General features: G+C 38.8%; 1 protein-coding gene across 1 annotated transcript in view; it reads right to left on the bottom strand.

The window, feature by feature from the left end:
* LOC125235978 (neuropeptides capa receptor) overlaps window positions 1-27,684 on the bottom strand; it is a 243,593-nt gene that overhangs the window by 42,613 nt on the left and 173,296 nt on the right. Inside the window, 1 exon segment of the mRNA XM_048142649.1 lies at window positions 19,790-19,897. Within this exon segment, the coding sequence (XP_047998606.1) occupies window positions 19,790-19,897 (108 nt within the window).

Raw genomic sequence — 27,684 nt, forward strand, 5'->3', positions numbered from 1 at the left:
AAAAAACTCTTATAAATACAAAAAAAAAGACAAAAAACAAAAACTTTATTTCTGGCCGGGATTCGAAACCCTAACACCTACGATCTATCTGCGTCCATTAGACCGACCTCGTACGACTGAGCTAAGCGGAATCCATGCGCGCGCGGCGAAATTACCGACCATATTATACGTTTACTAACGCGAAAGAAAAACTCATGAAAACTGGAAAATTCGCGTTTTCCGGGATCTAAGGCTACGCTAGATCGATTTTTCACCCCCAAAAATCCCCACATAACAAATTTCAGCGAAATCGTTAGAGCGGTTTCCGAGATCGTCGGTATATATAAATAAATAAATATACAAGAATTGCTCGTTTAAAAGTATAAGATAAGACAAGTTAGGACCTTTATTTATTTATCGTACGGCAAGTACAATCTTACATGCAAATTACAACTTAAATTTAGCGTTCCGTAGATAGTCAATAGCGTCGCTCGTGAGGTTTTCGAAGTCCGAGGGTGACCCGGTACTTGGTCACCAGAGGTGTTGGAGGTGCGTTGCCGGCCTTTAAGATGGGTGTACGATTTTTTCTTGAAGATTTGAAGGTCGCATCGGTTCGGAAATACCGCAGGCGACAATTCATTCCACAGTTTAGCTGTGCGGGGCAGGAAGTTTCTGGAGAAACACACAGTTGAGGACTGCCAGCCATCTAAATGATGGCGATGGAAATGTTGTCGCGTAGGGCGATGGCGGAAAGAAGCGGTAGGGATTAATCCGAACATTTCCTCGGAGCACTCCCCGTTATTAATGCAATAGAAAATGCAGAACGAGGCCACATCTCTACGCAGCGCCTAGTTAAAGGGCATTCGAAAACGATGTGGGGCACAGTTTGTTTAGGGTCTCCGCAGTCACATTTCTCAGTGTCAGCCCAACCCCATTTTTTCCGCAGATAGGCGCAGTGGCCAATTCCGGTTCGTATACGATTTAGAGAACACCAGACACCGGACATAACAATACAGTATAGTTATACATAGTGTACAAAGGCGAACTTATCCCTATGATGGATCTCTTCCAGTCAACCTTTGTATATAATCAAGATGGTATTATAGATAAAGAAGGTATCTAGTAAAATAATCAATCTGTTTCAACCAACGGCAAAGAATTACTATGGACGAAGAACAAAAAGATATTTAATTCCCAAAATTTATAATGATTACCCACTTTTACTCGAATCACCAAAACTTGGTATAGGCAGCTTGAAAACCAAATTTAAGCGGCTGTTACTGAAAAAACCTTGAAAAGCCTGCTGATCATTCGTGAACCTTATTGAAATGCGATAGCATTCACGAATGGTCAGTTGAGCCTACTGCTGTAGTATAAACCTACCAACTATAACGGGTTTTATTTTGAGCCCCATGTTGTACACTTAATAATTTATCTACCTTCATAAAAAAGTTTCTGTTATCGTAGACTGACAATTGCTATATACCTACTTAAAATGTTGTTATCTTAATCTTAGTGTAAAGTACCTAATCTAATGTAGTTTAAAGTTTAATTGAGCGCTACGCCAACAAACTGTCTCACAGTTTGGCGAAAATTTAATTTAAGGTACTATGTAACTGTGTTTTTTTTCTTTAAATAAATTAAATTAAAAATTAAGATATACAAAGTGAAGATTTCACAAGGTTCCGCACAAATATAACGTATGACGTCATGATGTATCGAAAACATATACGTATTAAGCCCATTATCCGCAGTAAAAAAGGGGATAAGTACTCTTATATCTCGAGCCAAATAAACTCAAGGATTTGTTCGCGACATACGATACACGAATATTCTTTATAGGTACTCGTGGCAACGGGATACCCCCATTTGCCAGAATTTCATTTGCCATAATTTTATTTGCCAACCTATTCAACAATCATAATATTGTTTCTCATAACATCTTATGCCATAATCATTGTTTACTATATTAATCTAGTGCCAGAAACTTTGTTTCCCATAAAGTCAGTTTCCATAATGTCATTTGTCAGAATCATCGAAATCCGTAATTACCACATTCCATAATACCATCATTTGTCATACAAATTAGCGTCCAGAAAAGTCAATTTCCATAATGTGCTTTGGCAGAATCGAAAACTACTATAATAGGTACTAGAAGGACTAGAGAATGAAACTGCTATCAGAAAATAGGTTAGGTTAGGTTAGAACTGTGACCCCCCGGAAAATGAAACTGCTATCAGAAAGTAGGTTAGGTTAGGTTAGAACTGTGAACCTCTGGAAAAGGAAACTGCTTGAAAAGTAGGTTAGGTTAGGTTAGAACTGTGACCCCCGGAAAATGAAAATACTATCAGACAGTAGGTTAGAACTGCGACCCCCTGGAAAATGAAACTGCTATCAGAAAGTAGGTTAGGTTAGGTTAGGTTAGAACTGTGATCCCCTGGAGAATGAAACTGCTGGAAAAGTAGGTTAGGTTAGGTTAGAACTGTGACCCCTGGAAAATGAAACTGCTATCAGAAAGTAGGTTAGGTTAGGTAATAATATGGGCAACAATTAATATGGCAATAATTGCTTATGGCGTTTGAATATTCTATGAAACCATATTATTGCACTTAATAATATGGCTAACAAATAGTATGGCATTGTATGATTATGGAAGATAATATTCGGATAAACAACGATTATGTCATATGATTTTTATGGTAAACAAATCATTCGGGCAAATGAAATTCAGGCAAGTTAGATTCGGGCAAATGAATATTATGTTAAATGACTGTCGGGCAAACAATAGACAACCCGTGGCAACAAATGTTCAGGCACGTTTCAAGTCAAGACCTAAATCCATTTAATAAATATTATTCTATTGTATTGCTAGTACTTATTACGGAAAGATTTTTTTTGTTCTTCGTAAGTAGGTACAAGACCTCTGCTGTCAAGAGTTATTGTAAGTACTCTGATACTCTGTTAGTTTAGTTTAGCACAACTTGCGTTCTTCCGCGCGAGTCCATATTTGAAGAGGCGCATGATGTATGGACTCGCGCGCGAGGAATCAAGCTGTGGTTTTCCTTGAAACTAAATTTAATTAATATTTTTTTCGCCTTTTTATCCTTCGTTACTTTAAGTTATTAAAAAAAAGATACGTTCTGATAACAAATGGATGGCGTTGGGCAGGACATATTGCACGGTATGGAGACAATAGATGGACAATTGACGACTGGTCTGGCTCAGTCGGTAGTGACCCTGCCTGCTAAGCCGCGGTCCTGGGTTCGAATCCCGGTAAGGGCATTTATTTGTGTGATGAGCACATATATTTGTTCCTGAGTCATGGATGTTTTCCTATAAAAAAAAATTGTTTATTTCGGACCAATTAAAAATCCATAGAACTTGTTAGTATAGACTTAATATCTAGGTTGTTAGTTACTTAATATCCTAAGAGTAGTTTTACAACTATATTTTAAAATTTTAAAATTAAATTAACTAGACTAAACTAAACTAACTAAACATGTATGTCGACATGATACTGATTCCTCCCAATCACCACATCGACCCAGTATTTAGTAAGCGGGCAGTCGAGTCGCTCTGCCAACGTTCTCAGCATGCCTATGTATATAAGTATTTATTTATCTATTTAAGTATATATCGTCGCTTAGCATCCATATTACAAGCTTTGCTTAGTTTGGGGCTAAGTTGATCTGTGTAAGGTGACCCCAATATTTATTTAATCTTGGCAACGAAATGGAGAGGCCCTGTCGTCAAAAGGAAATCGGGAAAGCCATATAAACGATGGACAGACGATATAAAGGAAACGGCAGGAAGACTGGTTAAACAAAGCCCAAGATAGAAAAAAACCGGCTAAGAGCGTGTCGGGCCACGCTCAGTGTAGGGTTCCGTAGTTTTCCGTATTTTTCCCAAAAACTACTGAACATATCAAGTTCAAAACAATTTTCCTAGAAAGTCTTTATCAAGTTCTACTTTTGTGATTTTTTTCATAATTTTTTAAACATATGGTTCAAAAGTTAGAGGGGGGGTCGCACTTTTTTTCCTTTAGGAGCGATTATTTCCGAAAATATTAATATCATCAAAAACCGGCCAAGAGCGTGTCGGGCCACGCTCAGTGTAGGGTTCCGTAGTTTTCCGTATTTTTCTCAAAAACTACTGAACCTATCAAATTCAAAATAATTTTCCTAGAAAGTCTTTATAAAGTTCTACATTTGTGATTTTTTTCATATTTTTTAAACATATGGTTCAAAAGTTAGAGGGGGGGGACGCACTTTTTTTTCCTTTAGGAGCGATTATTTCCGAAAATATTAATAATATCAAAAAACGATCTTAAAAAACCCTTATTCATTTTTAAATACCTATCCAACGATATATCACACGTTGGGGTTAGAATGAAAAAAAAATCAGCCCCCACTTTACATGTAGGGGGGGTACCCTAATAAAACATTTTTTTCCATTTTTTATTTTTGCACTTTGTTGGCGTGATTGATATACATATTGGTACCAAATTTCAGCTTTCTAGTGCTAACGGTTACTGAGATTATCCGCGGACGGACGGACGGACGGACGGACGGACGGACGGACGGACAGACAGACATGGCGAAACTATAAGGGTTCCTAGTTGACTACGGAACCCTAAAAACGATCTTAGTAAACCCTTATTCATATTTAAATACCTATCACACGTTGGGGTTGGAATGAAAAAAAAATATCAGCCCCCACTTTACATGTAGGGGGGGTACCCTAATAAAATATTTTTTTCCATTTTTTATTTTTGCACTTTGTTGGCGTGATTGACATACATATTGGTACCAAATTTCAGCTTTCTAGTTCTAACGGTTACTGAGATTATCCGCTGACGGACGGACGGACGGACGGACGGACGGACGGACGGACGGACAGACAGACATGGCGAAACTATAAGGGTTCCTAGTTGACTACGAAACCCTAAAAATGGAAAGAGTTGGAGGAGGCCTAATACATTCTAAGAGGGGTCTAAATCAAATGAATTAGTATTAATGCTACACTAGTATTTTAAACGTAAAAAATAGTACTAACAAATAGCTATAACAAACTACTAACCAATACATATACACTTTAAATGTAAGATTTGGAATAAAATGCTTTTTTTATTTTTATAACAAATGGAGAAAAACATGACCGAACTCAACTGCACTTCGTTAATTCAAAAAATAATTATTATAGGTATTTACTAAAGAATAACCGACCGTTATATAAAGACATTTTTTCTGTAACCTATTGAATTCCATTATTCGTGGAGTTGCTTTTTTATGTAACCTAAAACATCATCAAAAGAAAACTTAGGCAAAAGTTTCAACTCTTTTCATTCGTAACTTAAAATATTAAATACGTAAGCTACTAATTAGGCCTTTGTGCTTTTGTATAAAAATGTAAAAACCCACAAAGCTTTGTTTTACTTCCGTTGAAAGTTAAAAAAGAACAAGTTAAGGCGGGTCCACACAGAGCGAGGCATGTCACGAGGCAACTTGGTTACATTGCCAACGTAAACAATCTCTTACGCGGGCCATTTTTTCAAAGAAGATTCTTTTTTGTCTACCTCGCTTTTTTTAAATTTGAAAATTTTTATGTGGTTTCCACTCAGAATCGCGAGCTCTCTCAATCCTAATAGGAGAAAAAAAGTGTCCCAAGGTTTTTCCATTCAGTTACCATTTTTTCATACATTTTTTTTTCCTATCAGGATCAAAATACCTCGTGATTCTGAGTATGAATCGGATAACCCATGTTACAAAAAAGTGGGGTGAACAACTTTGAAAAAAAAAAAAAAAATGGCCCTGCGTATCGTAGGTAGGTAACTCGCGATAAGAATATATATCACTCTACTACGCATCATCCTGGGTATGAGAGTGATATTTTTATCGCGAGTTAGCTACGAAGCGCTTACGAAGCGTAAGAGATACGTAGTCAAAGGCATCAAACAATTGCGTTAATGAATTCGTGCCTATTTATAACTCTGTTTGTAGTATCTTGAATTATTGAAAGAAAAGTTAAACTATGTAATTGGCTTCTAATGTACTATCAGCTGCAAAAGTGCGTGGTGAACTTATCAATGAATTCATTCATATTTTTTCTCCATTAAATTTTGCAGCTCACTGTACCTAGAAGTTGTAAAGTAATATCTGTCTTAAGTATCGTTTTCACCATTTTTGGGCTAGTGTAAATCATTCCCGCTTTCAAAATCCCGATGTATGGTCATTATCTATCTTCATCGTTCATCGTATCGTAGAGATCAATGATTTATTGTTAGTTACTATGCGGATCCACACAAAGCAAGGCACGTCGCGAGGCAACGTCCTAATGCGGCAACCTGCTAGTTCAGGCCCCGTAGGTAGCCGAATTGCATTTCTGCGACGCGAAACGCCGCAGAAATGTACTCTGGCTCCGTCGCGCCAATACGCAAGAGCGTTAGAGCTAGATATTTAGCTACGAAAGAGATATTATCGTGAGCGTCTGTGCAGACGTGCCTCGGTCGAGGCAGCGCGCGAATTTTCCTTGGTCGAACGACTTGCCTAGGACGAGGCAAGACTACGTTCGTCGTTTACCGCGCAAGTGTAGTCCCTCGCGACTTGCCTCGCTCTATGTAGACCTTTTTCAGGACGAAAACTGATATTACTTAATTAAGACAAGCCGGCGTATTATGCTTCCAATTTTATCACTTACCTAGGCGTATTATGATTTTAATTTTATCACTTACCCACGTGGACAAGTGATAAAATTGAAAGCATAATATGCCGGGGGGCTAAATTGCTAGCAAAAATAAACTGACCAAAATCACTGATTGAAAGTTTCACGATTTATACTCATAATTAAAATTGAAAATGAGAATTTAAATCCGTCGATACGCTAACATAGATAGGTAGTTAAATAATTATCTGCTAAAACATGAAGGAACTATTTATAAAACTTACTAGCTTTGCCCGCGGCTTCGCTCGCGTTAGGGCCTGGCCACATGGGCACGTTGCGGCGACGCACCGCAAAAATTCTGCGTTGCGTTGCCGCGCCGCCAGTTTTTGCGGCAGAAAATCTGCAGCGCGGCACCGCGATGCAAGATCTCGCGGTGCGTCAACGCACCGCAAAAACCCGCGGTGCGGCACAGCAACGCAGATTTTTTGCGGCGCGTCGCCGCGCCGCCAAAACTCGCGGTGCCTCGCCGCTACTCGCAAAATAATTGTGAACTGTTTTGTTCGAATTAAACTTCGTGTTATTTATATTTAACCCTTCTTTGCTTGGTGATGAATTTTTTTCTAAACATCACAAACATTGAATTAATAGTAGATTTAGTACAGTTTTTCACGACAAAATACGAAGCAAATTTCTAATTTTTCAATATGCTACTAACAAATCTTCTTTTTTAATTAGGTTGTTTCATATTTGAAAAAAAAATGGTGATAGATTTTTTCATTATTTTTACAATGCTCCTACAATGCTGCTTTTGGCCCGGATTGCTAAAAGACGCCGGTTCGAATCCGGCCTTCACCACTGGTGGTGCTCGTCATTTTTTCTTTAATATATGACATCTTATTTCGATTTTTAATTTATATATAGTAGTGTGACTACATAAAAAACACAAATCAGAATATTTGTTAAAATAATTTGATTTGTTCCCATAGTTGCGAATGCTCCTACATTTTTCCATAGTGAACATATGGGTTTTTTTTATTTGCGGCGTTTAATACATTATCGTAAGTTCACATCTAGGAAACTATTGATACCTACTGAATAAGAATGGAATCGTTAGGCATAAAATTTTATGTGAAAATAAAAAAATATTTTTTTCATACAAATTGTATCGGGATCGTTTTTCTCGATTTGTGGATTTTCTAGCCAGAAATTTTATTTTGGTCTCATACAAGCTTTTGATCCTTGATAGAAATGGGATCGATTGGCGTGAAAAAAAGTTTGTGAAAAATTACCTTTTTCTCGCACCCTCTATGTTTTTCCAAAAGTATGTAGGTAAACGCCATTTTTCATAAATTTAAAATGGTCTTCTACTTTACTGACCCGGTATTAAAATACAACCTGTATACCTAAGTAATTGTCAAAGTTTAGACTAACATTTTAAATTATTTTTTTTATAAATGATTTTATGTTCTAGTGAGAATTATAACATAACAGACTATTTTGATCCATGTCTGGATAAAGACTGATCGTGAAGTTCTGCACCGTGTATTTGTTATGGAGGCGCAGCGACGCAACGCGAGTTTTGGCGGCGGCGCAAAAAATCTGCGTTGCGATGCCGCACCGCGGGTTTTTGCGGTGCGTCGACGCACCGCGAGTTCTTGCGTCGCGGTGCCGCGCCGCAGATTTCCTGCCGCAAAAACTGGCGGCGCGGCAACGCAACGCAGAATTTTTGCGGTGCGACGCCGCAACGCACCCACTGGCCAGGCCCTTAGAAAGCGATAAAAAGTAGTCTATGTCACTCTCCATCCCTTCAACTATCTCCAATTAAAAAAACACATCAAATCGTCGCTCCGTTTTGCTTCCACTTTCCCATTTATAATATTAGTATGGATGGATGTAACAACGCAGCTTTGACAATAAAGAAATTTTATCTTATCTTATCTGAGATTTATAAAATAAATTAAAACACCTACGCAAAATAACACTCGCCTGTGCAAAAGAGAATAAATAATATTAAAGGAAATATCCCTTTACACGAGAAAGCCCTTCAGGTAAATATCATGTTTCTTTTCTGAGAAAAGTGTTTTCCATGAAGGTAAACACAGTGAGCCGAGTGAGTGTTATTGTGATACTCGTGCGAGTTTCTATCTAGCGGCTTTATCAACTAAATAGAAGTTGTAACACGTTAAATTACTTAAGTAGGGATCGTCAAATGTATTACAATTTATTTGATTTATTTTGGTTAGTAACTAGTCTCACTGGGTATAGTACTGAATATGTATGAATTATAAACTGATTATTTAAATAATAAATAACTATTATGGTCGCGGGTTCGAACCCCGGCTCGTACCGTCCAATGAGGTTTTCGGAATGTATGTGCGAAATGTCATTTGCCCGTCGCTTTTCGGTGAAGGAAAACATCGCGAGGAAAGCGGACAAATCCAATGAGGCCTAGTTACCCTTTTGGTCGAAAGGTCAGATGTCAGGTGGTTTCGTAAAATGCCTACGCCAAATCTTGGGATTAGTTGTCACAGGGAACCTCAGGCTCCCAGGGATAACGCAAGGAGGATGATGATGAAATAACTAAATGACAGTTCCTTCAGTTCTTCTGGCCGGCTAGCATAGTTTGCGTTGTCGCGCGTGAGTCCATGCATGTAGCGCGACCTGATGGATGAACTCGCGCGAGACCGCCCGGATTTTGGGGCAACTAGGTCAACTGCCTGTCTACTTCCCACTTGAGCCTTTGTCGAAGCTTTAAACCTTATAATTTTGTCATCATTATATCATCATCATCCTCCTTGCTTAATCCGGCATTTGCCATGGTTCATGGGAGCCTGGGTGGCTAGCCGAATGGCACAATCGCTCACGAAACGCTCACGAAACAAAGCGCTAGTAGATATCTATCTCTATCGCGCTTGCGTATTGGCGCGACAGAGCCAGCGGCGTATCGCTTTCGTTTGGCGTCGGAGAAATGCCATTCTGCTACGGGGCCTGGGGTTATATAACAAACGATATTGCTCTATTCTATCAGACAATGGACGGATAGGTATGTCATAATAGTTATTTTCATCATCATCGTCCTTGAGTTATCCCTGGGAGCCTGGGGTCCGCAGTGACAACTAATCCCAAGATTTGGCGTAGGCACTAGTTTTTTCGGAAGCGACTGCCTTCTGACCTTTCAAAGGGTATTTAGGCCTTATTGGAATTAGTCCGATGTTTTCCATCACCGAAAAGCGGCCGGCAAATATCAAATGACATTTGAAAGAAAGAAAGAAAAGAAACAAAAATATTTCACATGCAAACATACAATCAAACAATTCGAAACAAACAATAAAAGAAAATAAAAAACCGACCATGTTTGTGTGTCAGCAAAAAGGCTCAAGCTCAGCATTGTCAGCAGTATAATAAAGAGTACTATCGTACGCTGTCGCTGAAAGTGCCCCCCACCTCTCTCGGTTATCTTACTGTTACCGCCTGTCAAAAACGCGAACAGTCGACCTGTCATATCTCACTCATACAATGTGTGCTAGGAGATCGCCTCTTTCATATATACCTATTTGATCGCCAGTGTCCGAGATGTGGCATTGTGTTCCAGCACGGGAGTTGCAGTGCATTTTGCACATAAGTTCCGAAAAACTCATTGGTACGAGCCGAGGTTCAAACGATATTGCTTTATTCTATCAGACAAAGGACTCTCTGAACCTAACCTTAACTCCAAAATAACACAAACTCTTAAGAGTCAGTTAAAGTAAAAGTTTACCGTTAAATGTGTATTAACATTTACAAAGTTTCATGAGATCTTCCAAGCTACTGGTTCCAATTGGCGTCGAGAGAATCATCGAAATGACAACAGCGTGCGAAGCCGAATGCACAAACTCTTTATCTTTCGTAGCTATCTACCTCTATCGCTCTTGCGTATTTCCGCGACAGAGCCAGACTACATTTCTGTGGCGTTTCGGTGTCGTTTCGCGTCGCATACCATTCGGCTACGGGGCCTGTTTTGAACTGTATTCTTAAGAACAATAACCATTTTGTTATTTCCCTTTAAAACTTGGAAATATCTTTTTTGCTTTAAATTTGATCGAAATAATTTAAAATTTTAATCAGAAGTCGGTACTTGTGTGTCGAGGTATTAAATATAGATGCCAAAGAAGTGCCAAAAATATGTATACGCGAATTTATTGCTTGATAATCTTGATATGTCAAGATTATGGAGACTAGACACTACTACACAGAGATACCATAGACGCAAACGTATAGCGGTCAAATGACTCAGTGAAATCCACTGAGTTGTCCGTGCAGGACGTAAATTTTTGTAAGTTGAAGCTAAAAAATGCCTCGTTGTGATATTCAATAGCAACAACACAAAAATTATGAACAATTGAGACATTTCTACAGAATTTGACACGGACAAATATATGAATTTGTTTCTTCCTAATTAACTCACTGTCAGTTTTGTGACGATAATTAAGCACGAAATTTCAATAAAAATATTGTGCTTATTATAGAAACTTTAAGCGATGTGAAAAAAGTAAATTTTTAGACCAGTTTTATGCTACATTGTCGTCACAAAACTGACAGCGAGTTAATTTTGTTAACAACTTTTGCTAATTGGAGGTATCTACCCAAATTAGTTAGTAGGAGGTAGGGCATAGCGAATGATATTCCGCTTTGTGTGGTAGGGCACAGCACAGCGGATATCGTCTCGCTCGAATCTAGAGCAGAGCCCAACTGGGGAAGTACCTCCGCCTTACAGAAGACCGCAGCCAAATAGCACTAGACCCTACTCATAGTGTTGTGTTCCTGCCGGTGAGTAAGGCTGCCAGAGCTCAACGAGGGTGCGGTGTGCTGATGACGGGAGGACTTACGGAACTAACTTGTTCCGTCTATTGTCCTTTGAGTCGTCGGCAACCCAAACCCTCCTTGGAACTTGTACACTCCCTTTTGCTGTGTACTTAACACAGCAAAAGGGAGTGTACAAGTTTCTAATGGGGTGGCAACGCGCATGTGACACTGTTTGAGTTGCAGGCGTCCATAGGTTACGGTGACCGCTTTACATCAGGCGGACCGTATACTTGTTTGCCACCGACGTAGTATAAAAAAAAAATTTTTTTTTTGAAAATGCCCAGCAACGACGCATAAGAAGTGTAAGCAATTTGTGAATTTGACGAGGTACCAAGGTAGTCTTTGGCTAGAATGAGTAGAACTTCTGACCATAAAAGCGTTTTCACATTATCCGATCCGATATCGGACGTCGGACCGATATCCCATATATTTAAGCCAACATTGATTTTTTTCCTTTGAAATCCTTCCGACATTCGGTATCGGATCGGATAACGTAAAAAACGCACTAAGGCGTCATTTTTTTTGTCATCGAGTTAGGATTTCCCTAAACATATCAACGCTTATTCGGTTTTTGCCGACCAAAAATTGCTCGTTAGTATTTTAGTAGTATGTAAACGACTTTTTTTTAATACTACGTCGGTTGCAAACAAGTATGCAGTCCGTCTGATGGAAAGCTGTCACCGTAACCTTTGGACGCCTGCAACTCAAGATTAGAAGTGTCACATGCACGTTGCCAACCCATTAGACACTTGTATACTGCCTTTTGCTGTATTAAGTACACCATTACTTCATACCTTAACGAGCGATTTTTGGGATAACTCGATATGTTTGGGGAAGCCCTTAGTGTTAACTGTCCAAGGGGACCTGTGGTTTCCTTAAGCCCTGGCGAATGCCAAGGAGGAGGATGATTCGTGTTAAGGCTGCTTTCAAAAAAAAACGTCAAAATAATGTAAAATTGATAGTTTTAGTCGGTGAAATACTACACTTTCCGTTATCCAATAGATGTATTTAATTCAAATTTCAGTTAGAGCATCTTATTATCTTGATTTTTATAAGACTGGATTTTTGAAAACCAAGTCACCAAATTAATTATGCATTTTTCTCCAATGCACGTTTAGAAAAACTCACGTATAGAGCTGAATTAGTCGATCTTATTTGTAAAATTTGGACAATTTTGATTACCAAAACAGGTAAATTTATAATTCGTATACCCTGTACTACAAACTTCTCAGACTACATTTTCATTATAAGGTTTTAAAAAAGAGTAAACGAAGCTAAGACGAATTCAATTTTTTTCAGAAATTACCTAAAATTAAGTGACAACTTTTTTGAAAATCTACATCACATCGAAATAATTTTTGTACATAATGAATCTGCAACGTTTACTTAAATTGCTGTTATGCCTTAGTGATTATAAATTGCTATTATTTATTTTTGTCAATTTGTTGAAAACGAGTCTTCACCGGTACAATTATTACCACTTTTGGACATTTTCTCATATTTTGTTGGACCAAGTAGATAAAGTCCTATAATGTGATATATATTTGTAAACTACTCGCAAAGCCCTTTAATTTGATACCACACACGATATGATCAAGCGCTCGGTTGCGATTTCACTGTTTTTCACACGAAAGCCCTCTTAAAAAAAACAGGCACTGAGGCCAGTGAGCCCTAAACTACAAAACATAATAAAACTTTTATTAAACCTCAAAAAAGCCAGACCGCGAAACAAAATTTAATCAGTCAGCTGCGTAGTGCACAAACAAAGCCTAATAAATTCCTCCGCGGTTTGTTTTCGAACTAACAGATTGAATTAAAGTTTATGCGGTGCAATGTTTTAAAGCCAATTGTGGAAGAAGTGAAATTTGAATATTCAAATAAAATTAAACGAGACAAGAACATCTTTATGTAAAATGCTGGTTAATTGTAAAATCTGGTTAGGTAAGAAATTTCATAAGAATCAGCGGGCGGAGCGGCGAGCGGCGCGTTCAGTCCACAGAGTTTTGCCGCCGCGTGAACTCTAATATGCCTGAAGAGGGGCCCCCAAATTGGACCGAAACATGTCGCAGCAATAGCGATATAATAACGTTAGTACAACCGTAGATTAATTAATTATTTCATAAGAATCGGTTGAAAATTGCGCCCTGTAGAGTAGATTAGAACGTCCGGACATAAGAGCAAATCGAGTTAAAACGTTTATTTAGTTTATTTATTTATTCATTTATTTCATCTTTATTGTACATTATTTGATTGATTGATTGATACACAAAGAAAGAAAAACTTATAGTTCAAAAGGCGGACTTAATGCCAGACAGCATTCTCTACCAGTCAACCTTTAGGCAAAGCAGAGATATAATATCTCTATATATATATAATTGTGGGCGGTGATAGTACTAAAACTTTACATTGTTACCTACATAAGAAGTTACATAATAAATATACATAAACCTAAATATATATTTCCAAAAATACATACATACATATATAAAAACAACTAGGAATCGACGACCGGTCTGGCGCAGTCGGTAGTGACCCTGCCTGCTGCGCCGCGGTCCCGGGTTCGAATCCCGGTAAGGGCATTTATTTGTGTGATGAGCACAGATATTTGTTCCTGAGTCATGGATGTTTTCTATGTATATACGTATTTATATATTATATATATCGTTGTCTGAGTACCCACAACACAAGCCTCCTTGAGTTTACTGTGGGCCTCAGTCAATCTGTGTAAGAATGTCCTATATTTATTTATTTATTTATTTATTTAATCCTTCATTCTACCAGCGAAGAAAGAACGTACAGACGTTTACGCTGCAGTCAACTAATAATAACTAATAGTTTGATAACTGAGCCTATACCAACTCAGCTGGACCGCAAGACGGTAACTAATATAACAACTATAGTGAACAGTCGATAAATTTTAGTGGGCCTAGCCGAAGTGACGATCGTTGACGAAGACGACGTAAGGCGTAAAATACACAAAAGGGAGGCACGTCGTAAGACGCGGAACGGACGCCCGCGCCGCGCCGCCCGAGTGTCATTTAAAAAACGTCTAAGTACATTTTGTATAGGAAAGACCTGAGACGCGCGCCTCAAGCGACGCGGTGCCACGCCCGCGCCGCGTCGTGAGTGTTTGCATTTACGCCTAACGATCAAAACACGTGGTCTGTCGGCCTAGCCGAGCCGCAGTCTGGCTCTGTCGCGCTAATACGGAAGAACAATAGAGATAGGTTAGGCTACATTAATATTGCGGAGGAGTGCCGAAACGTGCCTGCACTGAGAGAAATTTGCATTGTGAATTTAACAAGTTCTACTTGTTGCGGTTTATCCGTTTGAATCAGCCAAACGTATGTTTAAAACAATATGTGTGTGGTTGTTTTTATAAAATCGAGTTGTTGATTCAAATATATTGCCGATTCAAATGACAAGTAGCTTGTTGTTTGAACCAAAGAGCACGAAGGCGCTATTTTAACCAAAAAACTTGTTGAACGAACATGAAAACTGGTTGTATTTTCTCTCAGTGTGCCTCGTCCTATAGCCCTAAAGTGGCAATCGAAGGGTTTAAGTGAGTAACTCGAGTCTCATTAGCATATGGGAGTCCCACATAATCATCCCAGGCCCGTCCCTGTGCCTGATGGAATGGTATGCGTAACGCATTTCCCCTCGTTAAGAAAAAGCTATGTCAATATCGAAAACGTTTGTCTTTGTGCATTCGGCTACGCACCCAGACGAGCGATAAGAAGAGGCCAGCTGAGCATTTCTTTTTTTCTTGCCATTTTTTTTTATTTTGATTTTTTTAGGGAATTTTAGGTCAATTGCACTCAGCACCACGAGTACTTCCAATCTCACTGGGAGACAAAAAGTGTCCCAGATTTCCATACATTTTTGTTACTTTCCTCTTTAGTTACCCTTCACAACATGTACTGAAAATGGTAACAAAATAAGAAAAAAATCGTATGGGACAATTTTTTTAACTACTAGGATTGAAAAAGCTAGTGATTCTGAGTAGAAATAGCATAAATATTTTTAAAAATATCACATTTCATAAAAGTGGCAAAAAAAAAGAAATGCCCAGCTACGAAATGCTTTCGAAGCTTATTGTATCATTGGCTAGGTAGTAGGAACCCTGAACTATTGCGAGGTCTCACCCGCGATAAGTTAGAAGATGAGTTAGACCGATATTGACCAACTTTGCCGTTTGACTTCCGATGGATATTAGTTGAAATAGTTGGCATTGCGTCATTTGTTTGCTGAGGTCAAGCCCTTACGCCGTGTCTTGCGTGGGCGACGGTCGCGCGACGGTCGCCGTCGCGTCTCATACTTCCATATCGAGAAGGTTTGATTTCGTATGCGACGCATCGCCGTCGCGCGACCATCGCGGCGTTAGTGTATATTTCATTACAAAACGAAACGTAACGTTTATTTTCAGTAGGTACAGAAGGTTTTCAGTAGGTGCGAAAAGATTTTCCTCCAATTTACAATCTTCATACAGTTCATACTACTTAAGAATCGTACCTCAATTTTTTAGCGCCACCTATTAAATACTATCATAACTACACTGATGATGCTTACAATTTTTTTTCTCAAAATGTGTATTGACGTGATATCATGATATTAAAATGGCAACTATTTAAATGAGCACCAAAAAAAGTTTTGGTACCCCAAACTTGCAACCAAAAAAAGTAGTTGAGCACCAAAATAATGATACTTAAAATTATACAACTGCCACCAGTTTTAGTAAACCGTTCACACTAAATTGTAAACTAGCACCAAAAATAGTAAATGAGCCCCAAATTTAAGCACCAAATTAATGCGCTTTTGTAACCTAAATAAATAATTGTATGCCAAAAAATTTTCAAATAGGTATATTACCGAATATAATGACACCAAATTTAGTAGCCCCGCCCGCTAAACCCATGTACACCGCACCTCATGCACAGCGCGTTTTGACCAGTCTCATTAGACAGCGAAGCGATCCACACACAGACAAACTGCTTCCAAAAAGTGGGTTAGGTTAAGTTAGAACTACGACCCACACACAAACGAACTGCTTCCAAAAAGTGGTTAGGTTAGGTTAGAACTGCGACCCGCACACAACGAACTGCTTCCAAAAAGTCGGTTAGGTTAGGTTAGAACTGCAACCCACACACAACTAACTGCTTCCAAAAAGTCGGTTAGGTTAGGTTAGAACTGCGACCCACACACAAACGAACTGCTTCCAAAAAGTGGTTAGGTTAGGTTAGAACTGCGACCCACACACAAACGAACTGATTCCAAAAAGTCGGTTAGGTTAGGTTAGAACTGCGACCCACACACAACAAACTGCTTCCAAAAAGTCGGTTAGGTTAGGTTAGAACTGCGACCCACACACAAACGAACTGCTTCCAAAAAGTTTGTTAGGTTAGGTTCACAGAAATGAATATACACTAGAAGAAGCAAATGTATCTACTTCGCGTGTCCGAACTCAGTGGCAGCCACTGAGATGGCCATTTCTAATGACAGTCCACATACGTCAGCTATTGCAGCCGCACGTAAGAAAAAAAATACAAAATGCCTCATTGCATGATAATTAACTGCACCAGCCCAAATATTTCCAGCGCACAAAAACAAAAACATATTTCCCATCACACGTAAGTAATTTTTAAATAATATTGTGCGTGAATTCATTTTTAATCATTTTTTCCATATTTTTATTTATGCGTACAAGATGTAATAGTCTGTCGGTAGATGGCGCTAGACGTCACCCCAAGACGTGTGTACATAAGGAAAGGCATGGAAAGATTTGCGATGTCCGGCGTGGCTTCCGTAGCGGTTGTCTATTGTTTGCCCGACAGTAATTTAACATAATATTCATATGCCCGAATCTAACTTGCCTGAATTTCATTTGTCCGAATGATTTGTTTACCATAATAATTGTATGACATACTGGTTGTTTATCCGAACATTACCTTCCATAATCATACATTGCCATACTATTTGTTAGCCATATTATTAAGTGCAATAATATGGTTTAATAGAATATTCAAACGCAATAAGCAATTATTGCCATATTAATTGTTGCCAATATTATTAAGTGCAATAATATTTTTTAATGGCATATTCAAACGCCATAAGGAATTATCAATTGTTTCGGTTTTAGGGGGTCACAGTTCTAACCTAACCTAACCTACTTTCCAAGCAGTTTCATCTTGTGGGGGTCACAGTTCTAACCCAACCTAACCAACTTTCCAGTAGGAGTTTCATTTTGTGGGGGTCACAGTTCTAACCTAACTTACTTTCTAATAGCAGTTTCATTTTGTGAGGGTCACAGTTCTAACCTAACCTAACCTACTTTCTGATGGCAGTTTCATTTTCCAGGGGGTCACAGTTCTAACCTAACCTACTTTCCAGTAGGAGTTTCATTCTGTGGGGGATCACAGTTCTAATCCAACTTACTTTCTAATAGCAGTTTTATTTTGTGGGGGTCACAGTTCTAACCTAACCTAACCTACTTTCTGATGGCAGTTTCATTTTCCAGGGGGTCACAGTTCTAACCTAACCTAACCTACTTTGCAAGCAGTTCCATTTTCCAGGGGTTCACAGGTCTAACCTAACCTAACCTACTTTCTGATAGCAGTTTCATTCTGTAGTGATGTCGTCTCTGTGATAATTACGCATTTCGATGATTCTGACAAATCACATTATGGAAATTGACTTTTCTGGTAGCTAATTTGGATGACAAATGATGTTATGGAATGTAGTAATAACGGATTTCGATGATTCTGACAAATGACATTATGGAAACTGACTTTATGGGAAACAAAGTTTCTAGCACATGATTAATATAGTAAACAATGATTATGGCAAAAGACGTTATGTGAAACAATATTATGGTTGTTGAATAGGATGACAAATAAAATTATGGCAAATGAAATTCTGGCAAATGGGGGTATCCCCAAATACAAACGTTTCCGGAAAAATACGCAGGAAAAGCTTTTCACACCACAACTGTACATAAATGTACTTATGTGACTTTGTCGAAACTTTACCTAAAATGCTAAATGTACCAACTGAAAAATGTCGTAGTGCGCCCCTGGCAATTACGAGTGAAATGTATAACTGAACGATTTCATCGCCGTGTCTCTTTTGTTTGCACGGGAGTGCTTATCTTTTGTCCGTTTTTATAGCCGATAGCTCATAGCTTACTAGCTCGCGGTGGGACCAGTGCCCAAGGCGAGCAAGTAACGTAAGCGAACTAATGTAAACTTTTGTTACATGTAAGTGTTAAAGTTACCTAGACTATGTCACTAAAGAGGCGTCTGAACGTGCTATTGGTGTCTTTCTACAACACACCAACACGGGAAGCATGGTCGCGCGATAGACGATAAAATACTTACAAATAGTGCGATAGGGACGGCCTGCTATTTTATCGTCTATCGCGCGACTATGCTTCCCGTGCAAGTGTTCTACAAATAGTTGTCGGCCACATAATGCAGTGAAAATATGGCCCGTTGAGGATTCCCTAATACTACACCCATAGGTACCTTTGGCGCTTTGAGCGAACTGTTAGACATACTTACTTAGACAGTTAGACATACATTTTTAGGGTTCCGTACCAAAAAGGTACAAAAGGAAACCCTTATGGCGCCGCTCTGTCACATTGCTAAATATCTCGAGAACTACTTATGTGAGTTATGCTATCGACTTGAAATTTGGAATAGTTATGAACATTGTTAACCTCTACAAATTGAAGGTATACCTAATCTTTTTAAATTTATTAATATTAATTATAGAAAATGGCAAACATGAAAGGGGGGCAAACTGTAAATGTCAAGTTACTATGTCAAGTGGGGTATCGTTAGAAAGAGCTCAAATTGTACATATCACAACTATTTTTTATAATTTTTTTAGAAAATCGTACTTTTTCAAAAATTACATTACGCCCGAAAACCACAGAGTTCCGAACAGCGAATTCGTGCGTTCGAAATTCATAAATCGATCCCCTGGTGGCCTAGCGGTAAGAGCGTGCGACTTTCAATCCGGAGGTCGCGGGTTCGAACCCCGGTTCGTACCAATGAGTTTTTCGGAACTTATGTGCGAAATGTCATTTGATATTTGCCAGTCGCTTTTCGGTGAAGGAAAAAATCGTGAGGAAACCGGACTAATTCTAATAAGGCCTTGTTATCCTTTGGGTTGGAAGGTCAGATGGCAGTCGCTTTTATAAAACTAGTGCCCAAACCAAATCTTGGGATTAGTTGTCACAGCGGACCCCAGGCTCCCATGAGCCGTGGCAAATGTTACTATCTTAAAAATGTTAAAGGTAAAGAGTTACCTAGCATCCTGATGATGGTTTTCCTGGACTGCGCTTGCCTGGCCTCGCCGTGGACGCTGCCGTTGACGCCGTTGAGCGTCCCCGGGCTGCCGGCGTTGGAGCACGACGCTCTGTGAAAAATGACAGATTTTATCTCACCAATCTTTTTTTCATCTCTAAATTAACAAATCTGTTAAAATCGTTACTATAGACCAGACCCTCTAGCACAACTTGCCTTGTCGCGCGCGAGTCCATACATCAAGCGCGACTTCAAGTATGCAGGCAAGTTGTGCTAAAGGGTCAGCTATGTTGACTATGTTGTGACGTTAAATAAATTAATTCTATTTTGTACTATTCTATTCTGTTCTGTTCTGTTCTGTTCTGTTCTGTTCTGTTCTGTTCTGTTCTGTTCTGTTCTGTTCTGTTCTGTTCTGTTCTGTTCTGTTGTATTCTATTCTATTCTATTCTATTCTGTTCTATTCTGTTCTATTCTGTTCTATTCTGTTCTATTCTATTCTATTCTATTCTATTCTATTCTATTCTATTCTATTCTATTCCATACTCAAAGTGTGAGAGAGAGGTCTAGGGCCCTAGGGCTCCGCAAAACCTCTCTGGGGGCTCCGTGTGAATTTTGGTTGACTGATATGTGACTTCAACTCTCTTCCATAAAACCAAAGATTCACCAATTGTAAAAATAAAAACAGTTCCATGTTCCTCACATTTGAATCTAGTGATTAGATTTTACTATTAATACTATTATGATTGAGCCTCTAAAATAAAGATTGCTATAAACAATTTGTGTATGCTATGGAATCATCCTGTGGGGTAATTGTATGGACATAAACAAAGTCTTTAAAGCTACAAAAAAAATGTATTAGAGCCATATTTAACGCCCGAAGTAGAGACTCATGCCTACCATTGTTTAATGAATTACAAGTACTCACAGTCCCCTCTTTATATGTCTATGAAATCTCTTTATACGTGAAAAAAAATCTACATAAGTTTAAATACAGAAAAGCAACCCGCGAATAACGTCTAAACTCCATGGTTTCAATTTATGCTATCGAGGCTGAGGCGTAGGGTTAGAGCCGGCGTAGCTTTATTTGACGTTCATATGCGCATTGTAATATGCCTACTTGAAAAATAAATATTTCATTTTCATTTTTTTTTTTTTTCATTTTATCCGGATGAGCACAAAACAGCTTACTTTAGGAAGAGTGTATTTTATATGTCTGTTCACACGTTTAACCACTTGCCCAATGAAATCAAAATACTAGAGCAACCTGAATTCGGACGAAAACTTTATAAATGGTGCTTAGATAAGGCTTACTATAAGATAAGTGATCATTTCATTACATTGACAATTGATTAGCATAATATAGCATAATTAAATATAATTCATTATTTAATTATTATTTTTTCGAGAATTGTATCAATTTCCTAATTATTTCATTCGCACTATATATAATAACCTGGACATTAATATAAGTATTTAGCTGTAAGATTAGCTTTAGTATTATCAATATTGTGCGCCGCATCGCGCCCATCGCGGTGATTGTGATGATACCACCCTGACATATCTTTAAGACCGTTGTACCTGACTCACAGTCTGACAATAAACATTTCATAAACATTTCATTTCATTTCATTATTTTTTTATGTAAGGGTTCCGTCAGATAATTTGCTTTCCAAAAGGGTTCCATGGGAAAATAAGTTTGAGAACCGCTTCTATAGACAGATGCGGCTCACTCACTATGCGACTCTTTCGCCGAGCTACAGAGCTACCTACATGCCGGCGGCAACGCATTCGCGGTCCCTTCAGTGTGCATAAAAGAATAATAGTTATTTGTTATACAAGGGGGCAAAGTTGTATTTTAACGCCGAGTGTGGAATTGAAAAACGAGCAAGTGAAAGGATTCTATAGTTGAACCACGAGCGAAGCGAGTGTAACACAAAACTTTTCCCCTCACCATAGCGAGGAAATTACAACGCAAAAAATGCGTTTATCACTGCTTCCAGTAGTTCCACAGGTGGTAAATCATCTTTATTACTAGAATCACCTACTTTTTTCAATTTTAAAGCAGTTAATTTGACTTAATTCAAGGTCAAATTACTTTACCCACTAGTGGATAAAATGCGTTTTTACCCGCTGGTATTAAAGGACAAAACACGTGTTTCCGAGCTAGTGAGGGGAAAATATCTTTTCCCCTAGTAATAAAGATGATTTACCACCTGTGGAACTACCTGGAAGCAGTGATAAACGCATCTTTGCGTTGTAGTTTCCTCGCTATAGTGAGGGGAAAAGTTTTGTGTTACACTCGGGTGCAAATGTATTTTTCTTCTCGTGTGTTAAAAAACTCGCAAGTTCAGGATTCTATTCTCGCACCACTCGCTTCGCTCGTGGTTCAACTATAGAATCCTTTCACTTGCTCGTTTTTCAATTCCACACTCGGCGTTAAAATACAACTTTGCCCCCTTGTATAACAAATAACTATTATCTTTATCTAAATATATAAAAGAAGAAGCTGACTGACTGACTGACTGACTGACTGACTGACTGACTGACTGACTGACTGACTGACTGACATATCAACGCACAGCCGAAACCGCTGGTCCTAGAGATTTCAAATTTGGCACGTAGGTTCCTTATATAGTGTAGAGGAGCACTAAGAAAGGATTTTCCAAAATTCACCTCCTAAGGGGGTCAAATGGGGGTTCAAAGTTTGTATGGGGAAACAAGATTAGTTTGACTATTTTATTCGAAACTTCACAGGAAGATTCCTTAAGACATATAACTGAATACGTGTTTCAGGTTTTTTGAAAATTTAATCCCTAAAAGGGTGAAAAGGGGGTGATAAAGTCAAAAAATCAATATGGGTATCGTTTTTATGGTTTATCGGGTGGCTGATCACGATAAATACAACGTTTTTAAAATCTAACGAGGCGGAAGTTAAATACCTTCTCCCCTGTTGTGGTGCAATGGGGTTTAAATATCAAAAAAAAGTATAAAAGAAGATATTGACTGACTGACTGACATATCAATACACAGCCGAAACCGCTGGTCCTAGAGATTTCAAATTTGGCAAGTAGGTTCCTTATATAGTGTCTCAGGAGCACTAAGAAAGGATTTTCCAAAATTCACTTCCTAAGGGGGTCAAATGGGGGTTCAAAGTTTGTATGGGGAAGCAAGATTAGTTTGACTATTTTATTCGAAACTTCACAGGAAGATTCCTTAAGACATATGACTGAATACGTGTTTCAGGTTTTTTGAAAATTTAATCCCTAAAAGGGTGAAAAGGGGGTGATAAAGTCAAAAAATCAATATGGGTATCGTTTTTATGGTTTATCGGGTCGCTGATCACGATAAATACAACGTTTTAAAATCTAACGAGGCGGAAGTGAAATACCTTCTCCCCTGTTGTGGTGCAATGGGGTTTGAATATATAAAAGAAGATATTGACTGACTGATTGACATATCAACACACAGCCGAAACCGCTGGTCCTAGAGAATTCAAATTTGGCACACAACTTCCTTATATGGCGTAGAGGAGCACTAAGAAAGGATTTTTCAAAATTCTCCTCTTAAAAGGGTGAAATGGGGGTTCAAAGTTTGTATGGGGAAACAAGATTAGTTTGACTATTTTATTCGAAACTTCACAGGAGGATTCCTAAAGACATATGACTAAATACATGTTTCAGGATTTTTGAAAATTTGACCCCTAAAGTCAAAAACACAATATGTGTATCGTTTTTATGGTTTATCGGGTCGCTGATCACGATAAATACAACTATTTTAAAATCTAATGAGGTGGAAAAGAAATTTTCTCCCCTGTTGTTGTGCAATGGGGTTAAAATATCCAAAATAGCCATAAGTATAGCTTTAGTTTTTATCTTTACTTCTGGTTCAAGAGATTTCAAATTGACACGGAAGTTCCTTAGAGGAGCACTAAGAAAGGATTTTTCAAAGTTCACCTCCTAGCATGATAATTTGACAGGGGCAAGGACAGGGACAGGTCCAGGGACAGGGACAGGGACAGGGACAGGGACAGGGACAGGGACAGGGACAGGGACGGGCACAGGAACGGGATAGGGTTAGGGAGAGGGATAGGGATCGGGATAGGGATAGGGATCGGGATCGGGATAGGGATAGGGATCGGGATCGGGATAGGGATCGGGATCGGGATCGGGATAGGGATCGGGATAAGGATAGGGATAGGGATAGGGATAGGGATCGGGATAGGGATCGGGATCGGGATCGGGATAGGGATTGGGATAGGGATAGGGATAGGGATAGGGATAGGGATAGGGATAGGGGTAGGGGTAGGGATCGGGATCGGGATCGGGATCGGGATCGGGATCGGGATAGGGATCGGGATCGGGATCGGGATCGGGATCGGGATCGGGATAGGGATAGGGATCGGGATAGGGATCGGGATCGGGATCGGGATCGGGATCGGGATCGGGATAGGGATAGGGATCGGGATCGGGATCGGGATAGGGATAGGGATAGGGATAGGGATAGGGATCGGGATCGGGATAGGGATAGGGATAGGGATCGGGATCGGGATAGGGATAGGGATAGGGATAGGGATAGGGATAGGGATCGGGATCGGGATCGGGATCGGGATAGGGATCGGGATCGGGATCGGGATAGGGATAGGGATAAAAATATGGAACGGGGATGGGGATAGGGATAGGGGAGGGACGGCAACGGGGATAGGGATAGGGGAGGGACGGCGACAGGGACGGGACGGGGACGGGGACAAAGATAGAGATAGGAACGGGGTTTAGAATAGGGATTGGGGTCGGAATAATCGGTCTGCAATCGATATCTAGGCAGTGTAAAATGCAGGTGGCTCAGTGGGAAGGGATTAGTAAGTAGGCATCGGCGAGTATCCTGCATCCCTAATAACTATTACATTCAATGTGCTGTGAGAAGATCGTTGTTTTGCTTGCCTTTTATATGTTTACGTTTGCAATAAGTATAAGCAAAATGGAAAAAAAATTAAGCGATAATGCAAGGAAGTACTTTTTACCCTACCGACCATAGCGTCGAGATACTGGCTATGTGGGTTGTATGAAGTTTCCCCAGTATAAATATTTATATATTTAAAATACATACATATTCGTACCTAATTATTTTTATTTTTAAAAACCGGGACTTAATCGCGTATAACTACATATTAAACTGACATACATATTCGTACCTACTACCTACGCTGTGGTCGCTGTGTAACAATTCTACAATCATTGCAAGAATTTATTTAAAAACAATAGTAATATGTGTAAGGTACAGATGGCCCCCCAGTCGAGAATTGCCCCGCTTTACCTTAATCGAAATAATCGCGGACAGATGTATTTGGATGTGTGGTGTGACAAGACTGGATAGGATTCGGAATGAGTATATAAGAGGAAGCCTGAAAGTAGCACCAGTGACAGAGAAATTGAGAGGAAGTAGATTAGCATGGTATGGGCATGTAATGCGGAGGGATTAAAGCAATGTTATAAAACGAGTGGTAAATATGAAAGTGGATGGATACAATGGTAGTGGAAGGCCTATAAATGTGTGAACAACGATATGAGAGTGAAAGGTATTAGTATGGAAATGACGGTTGATAGAGAGAAATGGAGGAAGATGATCTGCTGCGCCGACCCCAAATAATGGGAAAAGGGCAAGGGAATGGTGATGATGTATTTACAAAGAAACCTACGGATCCAAATGAAAATCTTATTTTTTGTAAACGTTTCAATAAGAATACTTTTATTACGCGGGCGAAGCCGCGGGTAAAAGCTAGTTGTACATAAAAGGGCAAGTTACATAATAACAGAGTTATATAATAACTATACTAGGGATTTGTACAAAGATGTCGGCTTGTAGTGGTCAAACTCTTCCATTTTCATATTGAAGTCATTACAATATTGCAGGTCATGTAACAGTGGTTGAAGGAAGTGATAAAAAAATAAGCTTTAGACTCTTAACTATTTCAAATACGTTTTACACATGCATACATAGTTGATACCTAACTAGACTATTTAATTAATTAATTACATTATTTAGTTGCCTATTTTTTAAGAAAGTATGATGAGAAGATTTTCAGTCTCATGATATGTTAAATTTTGCAGCCATGTTTCTAGTTTGATTTTAACTTCCCGCCTTGTTAAGCTGTAGATTTTTATTAGGCTATTTATTTTATTGTAAAGACGAGCACTTTGAGCTTCAATCTGGAAAGAATTAGTACATCAGTAAATGCGAGTTATTTGTAGTGACATCTAGCGTAAATCACGCGACAAATACGAGTATGGTGGAAAGGCCAAATAGTAGAGATCATACTTTCATTGCTACACTTGTTTATTAATCTGTTCTCATTCAATTATTAGCTTTTTCAGTCAATATCTTGTTTTTATCTAAGTACCTACAACACAGAAGTAGGGTTATGATTGTTTTTATCATAGAAAAAAATGACGCCATCGCAGTTCTTCAATATTTGAAATGTTGTTTTCAAAATTTGAGTTGTTCAAATTTCTTTTGCAATCCAATGTTAAGATACGCTAATAAAAATGAGAATAAATCAAAAACTTGTCTTAATAAAATCACAGTCGTAAGTATGATTGCTTAAAAACAAATTCATATGTAGATTGCCTTTGTTCCTCGAAAAATATTCGACCCGAAAGAATCTAACAAATATTATTAAGCTTCCTACCGTTATTTGAAGCCTATTTTATTATATTTGAGAGAGCAATCCTGTTAACAGATGACGTAGCGGTTCACATATTAGCTGACAGTAGTCGCCATTATCCCCACCACCAGTTTTATCCCCTCACCACCGGGCGGTGGCGCCTACGGGCGCCGTTTGCCTCATTGGCGTTCTGTTCTTCGGAGCGTACGGTTCACTACAAAAAATTCTTAGAATTTCTGAGATTCTTAGAATTTTTTGTAAGTAAAAAATATGTAATATTTTACAAAATATTTCATATTTTAACGGTTTTACCGTTCGATTATAAATAATAAAACGTGACGGACATTCCTTGTCCGTCGCAATATTTTTAGATAAGCTGACATTTCGAGCGCAGCGAAGGCGTCGCGGTAAGTAAGCGACGAGCATTTGTTTTACTTTATTTACAGTGAATCGGTTCGCCATAAGCACGGATCAGGTCATTGAGAATTGAGACAGTTTAAATTAGACCAGGATTTCATAAATTGTTCGTTAGTTATAAAAAGAAAGGCGCATCTTTGTCGTCATAATTTATAAGTTGTTAAATGGTCGCGGTCTCATTCCTGAATGAGCATATTTTGCAGAAACGTCTGTTTGATGCAAAGTTTACGTTCTTAACGGTTGCTAAGTAATTAAACTTTTTGCACAAGCCTACGCAAGGATAAAGTGCATCCTATTAGGATACTTGATTACTATTTTGTGAGGGACGCTTAAATTTTTATGACCTGATATTTTCCGTGCATATCCCCAGTATTATTACTATGCAGGCTATGGCGTGTAACAGTGATTGCTTTCAAAATTTTGATAGTCTCGCAAGAAGCTAAGATGCAATTCATTAACGATTAAGTAGATAAAACCTAGGACACGTTTAAAACCTTGTTGTATCAACTTGTAAAGGTTCTAGTGTCATATTGGATTCCCTATTGGGGTCCGGTCTATTATGTTATTTTCTTCATTCTTAATTAAAGAGTGCCTACTATTGATGCATCGTTCTAAGTGTAAGCGTTGAATAAAATTCCGGTACTAATAATAATAATAGACTTGCTGGAAGTTTGCTACTCTAGCTAAAGTAAAAGATTTTGAGTGAAACCCCCGTATGTGATATAAAATTGTAATGTGATATACATGCTTTTCTATGTCTAAAAAATGGCTATTTCACCCTATGTCTATAGTGTGAGGTCTGAGATTTACCAGAATAACCAT

The sequence above is a fragment of the Leguminivora glycinivorella genome, chromosome 18 (assembly GCF_023078275.1).
Source record: "Leguminivora glycinivorella isolate SPB_JAAS2020 chromosome 18, LegGlyc_1.1, whole genome shotgun sequence".
NCBI classification, from domain to species: Eukaryota; Metazoa; Arthropoda; class Insecta; order Lepidoptera; family Tortricidae; genus Leguminivora; species Leguminivora glycinivorella.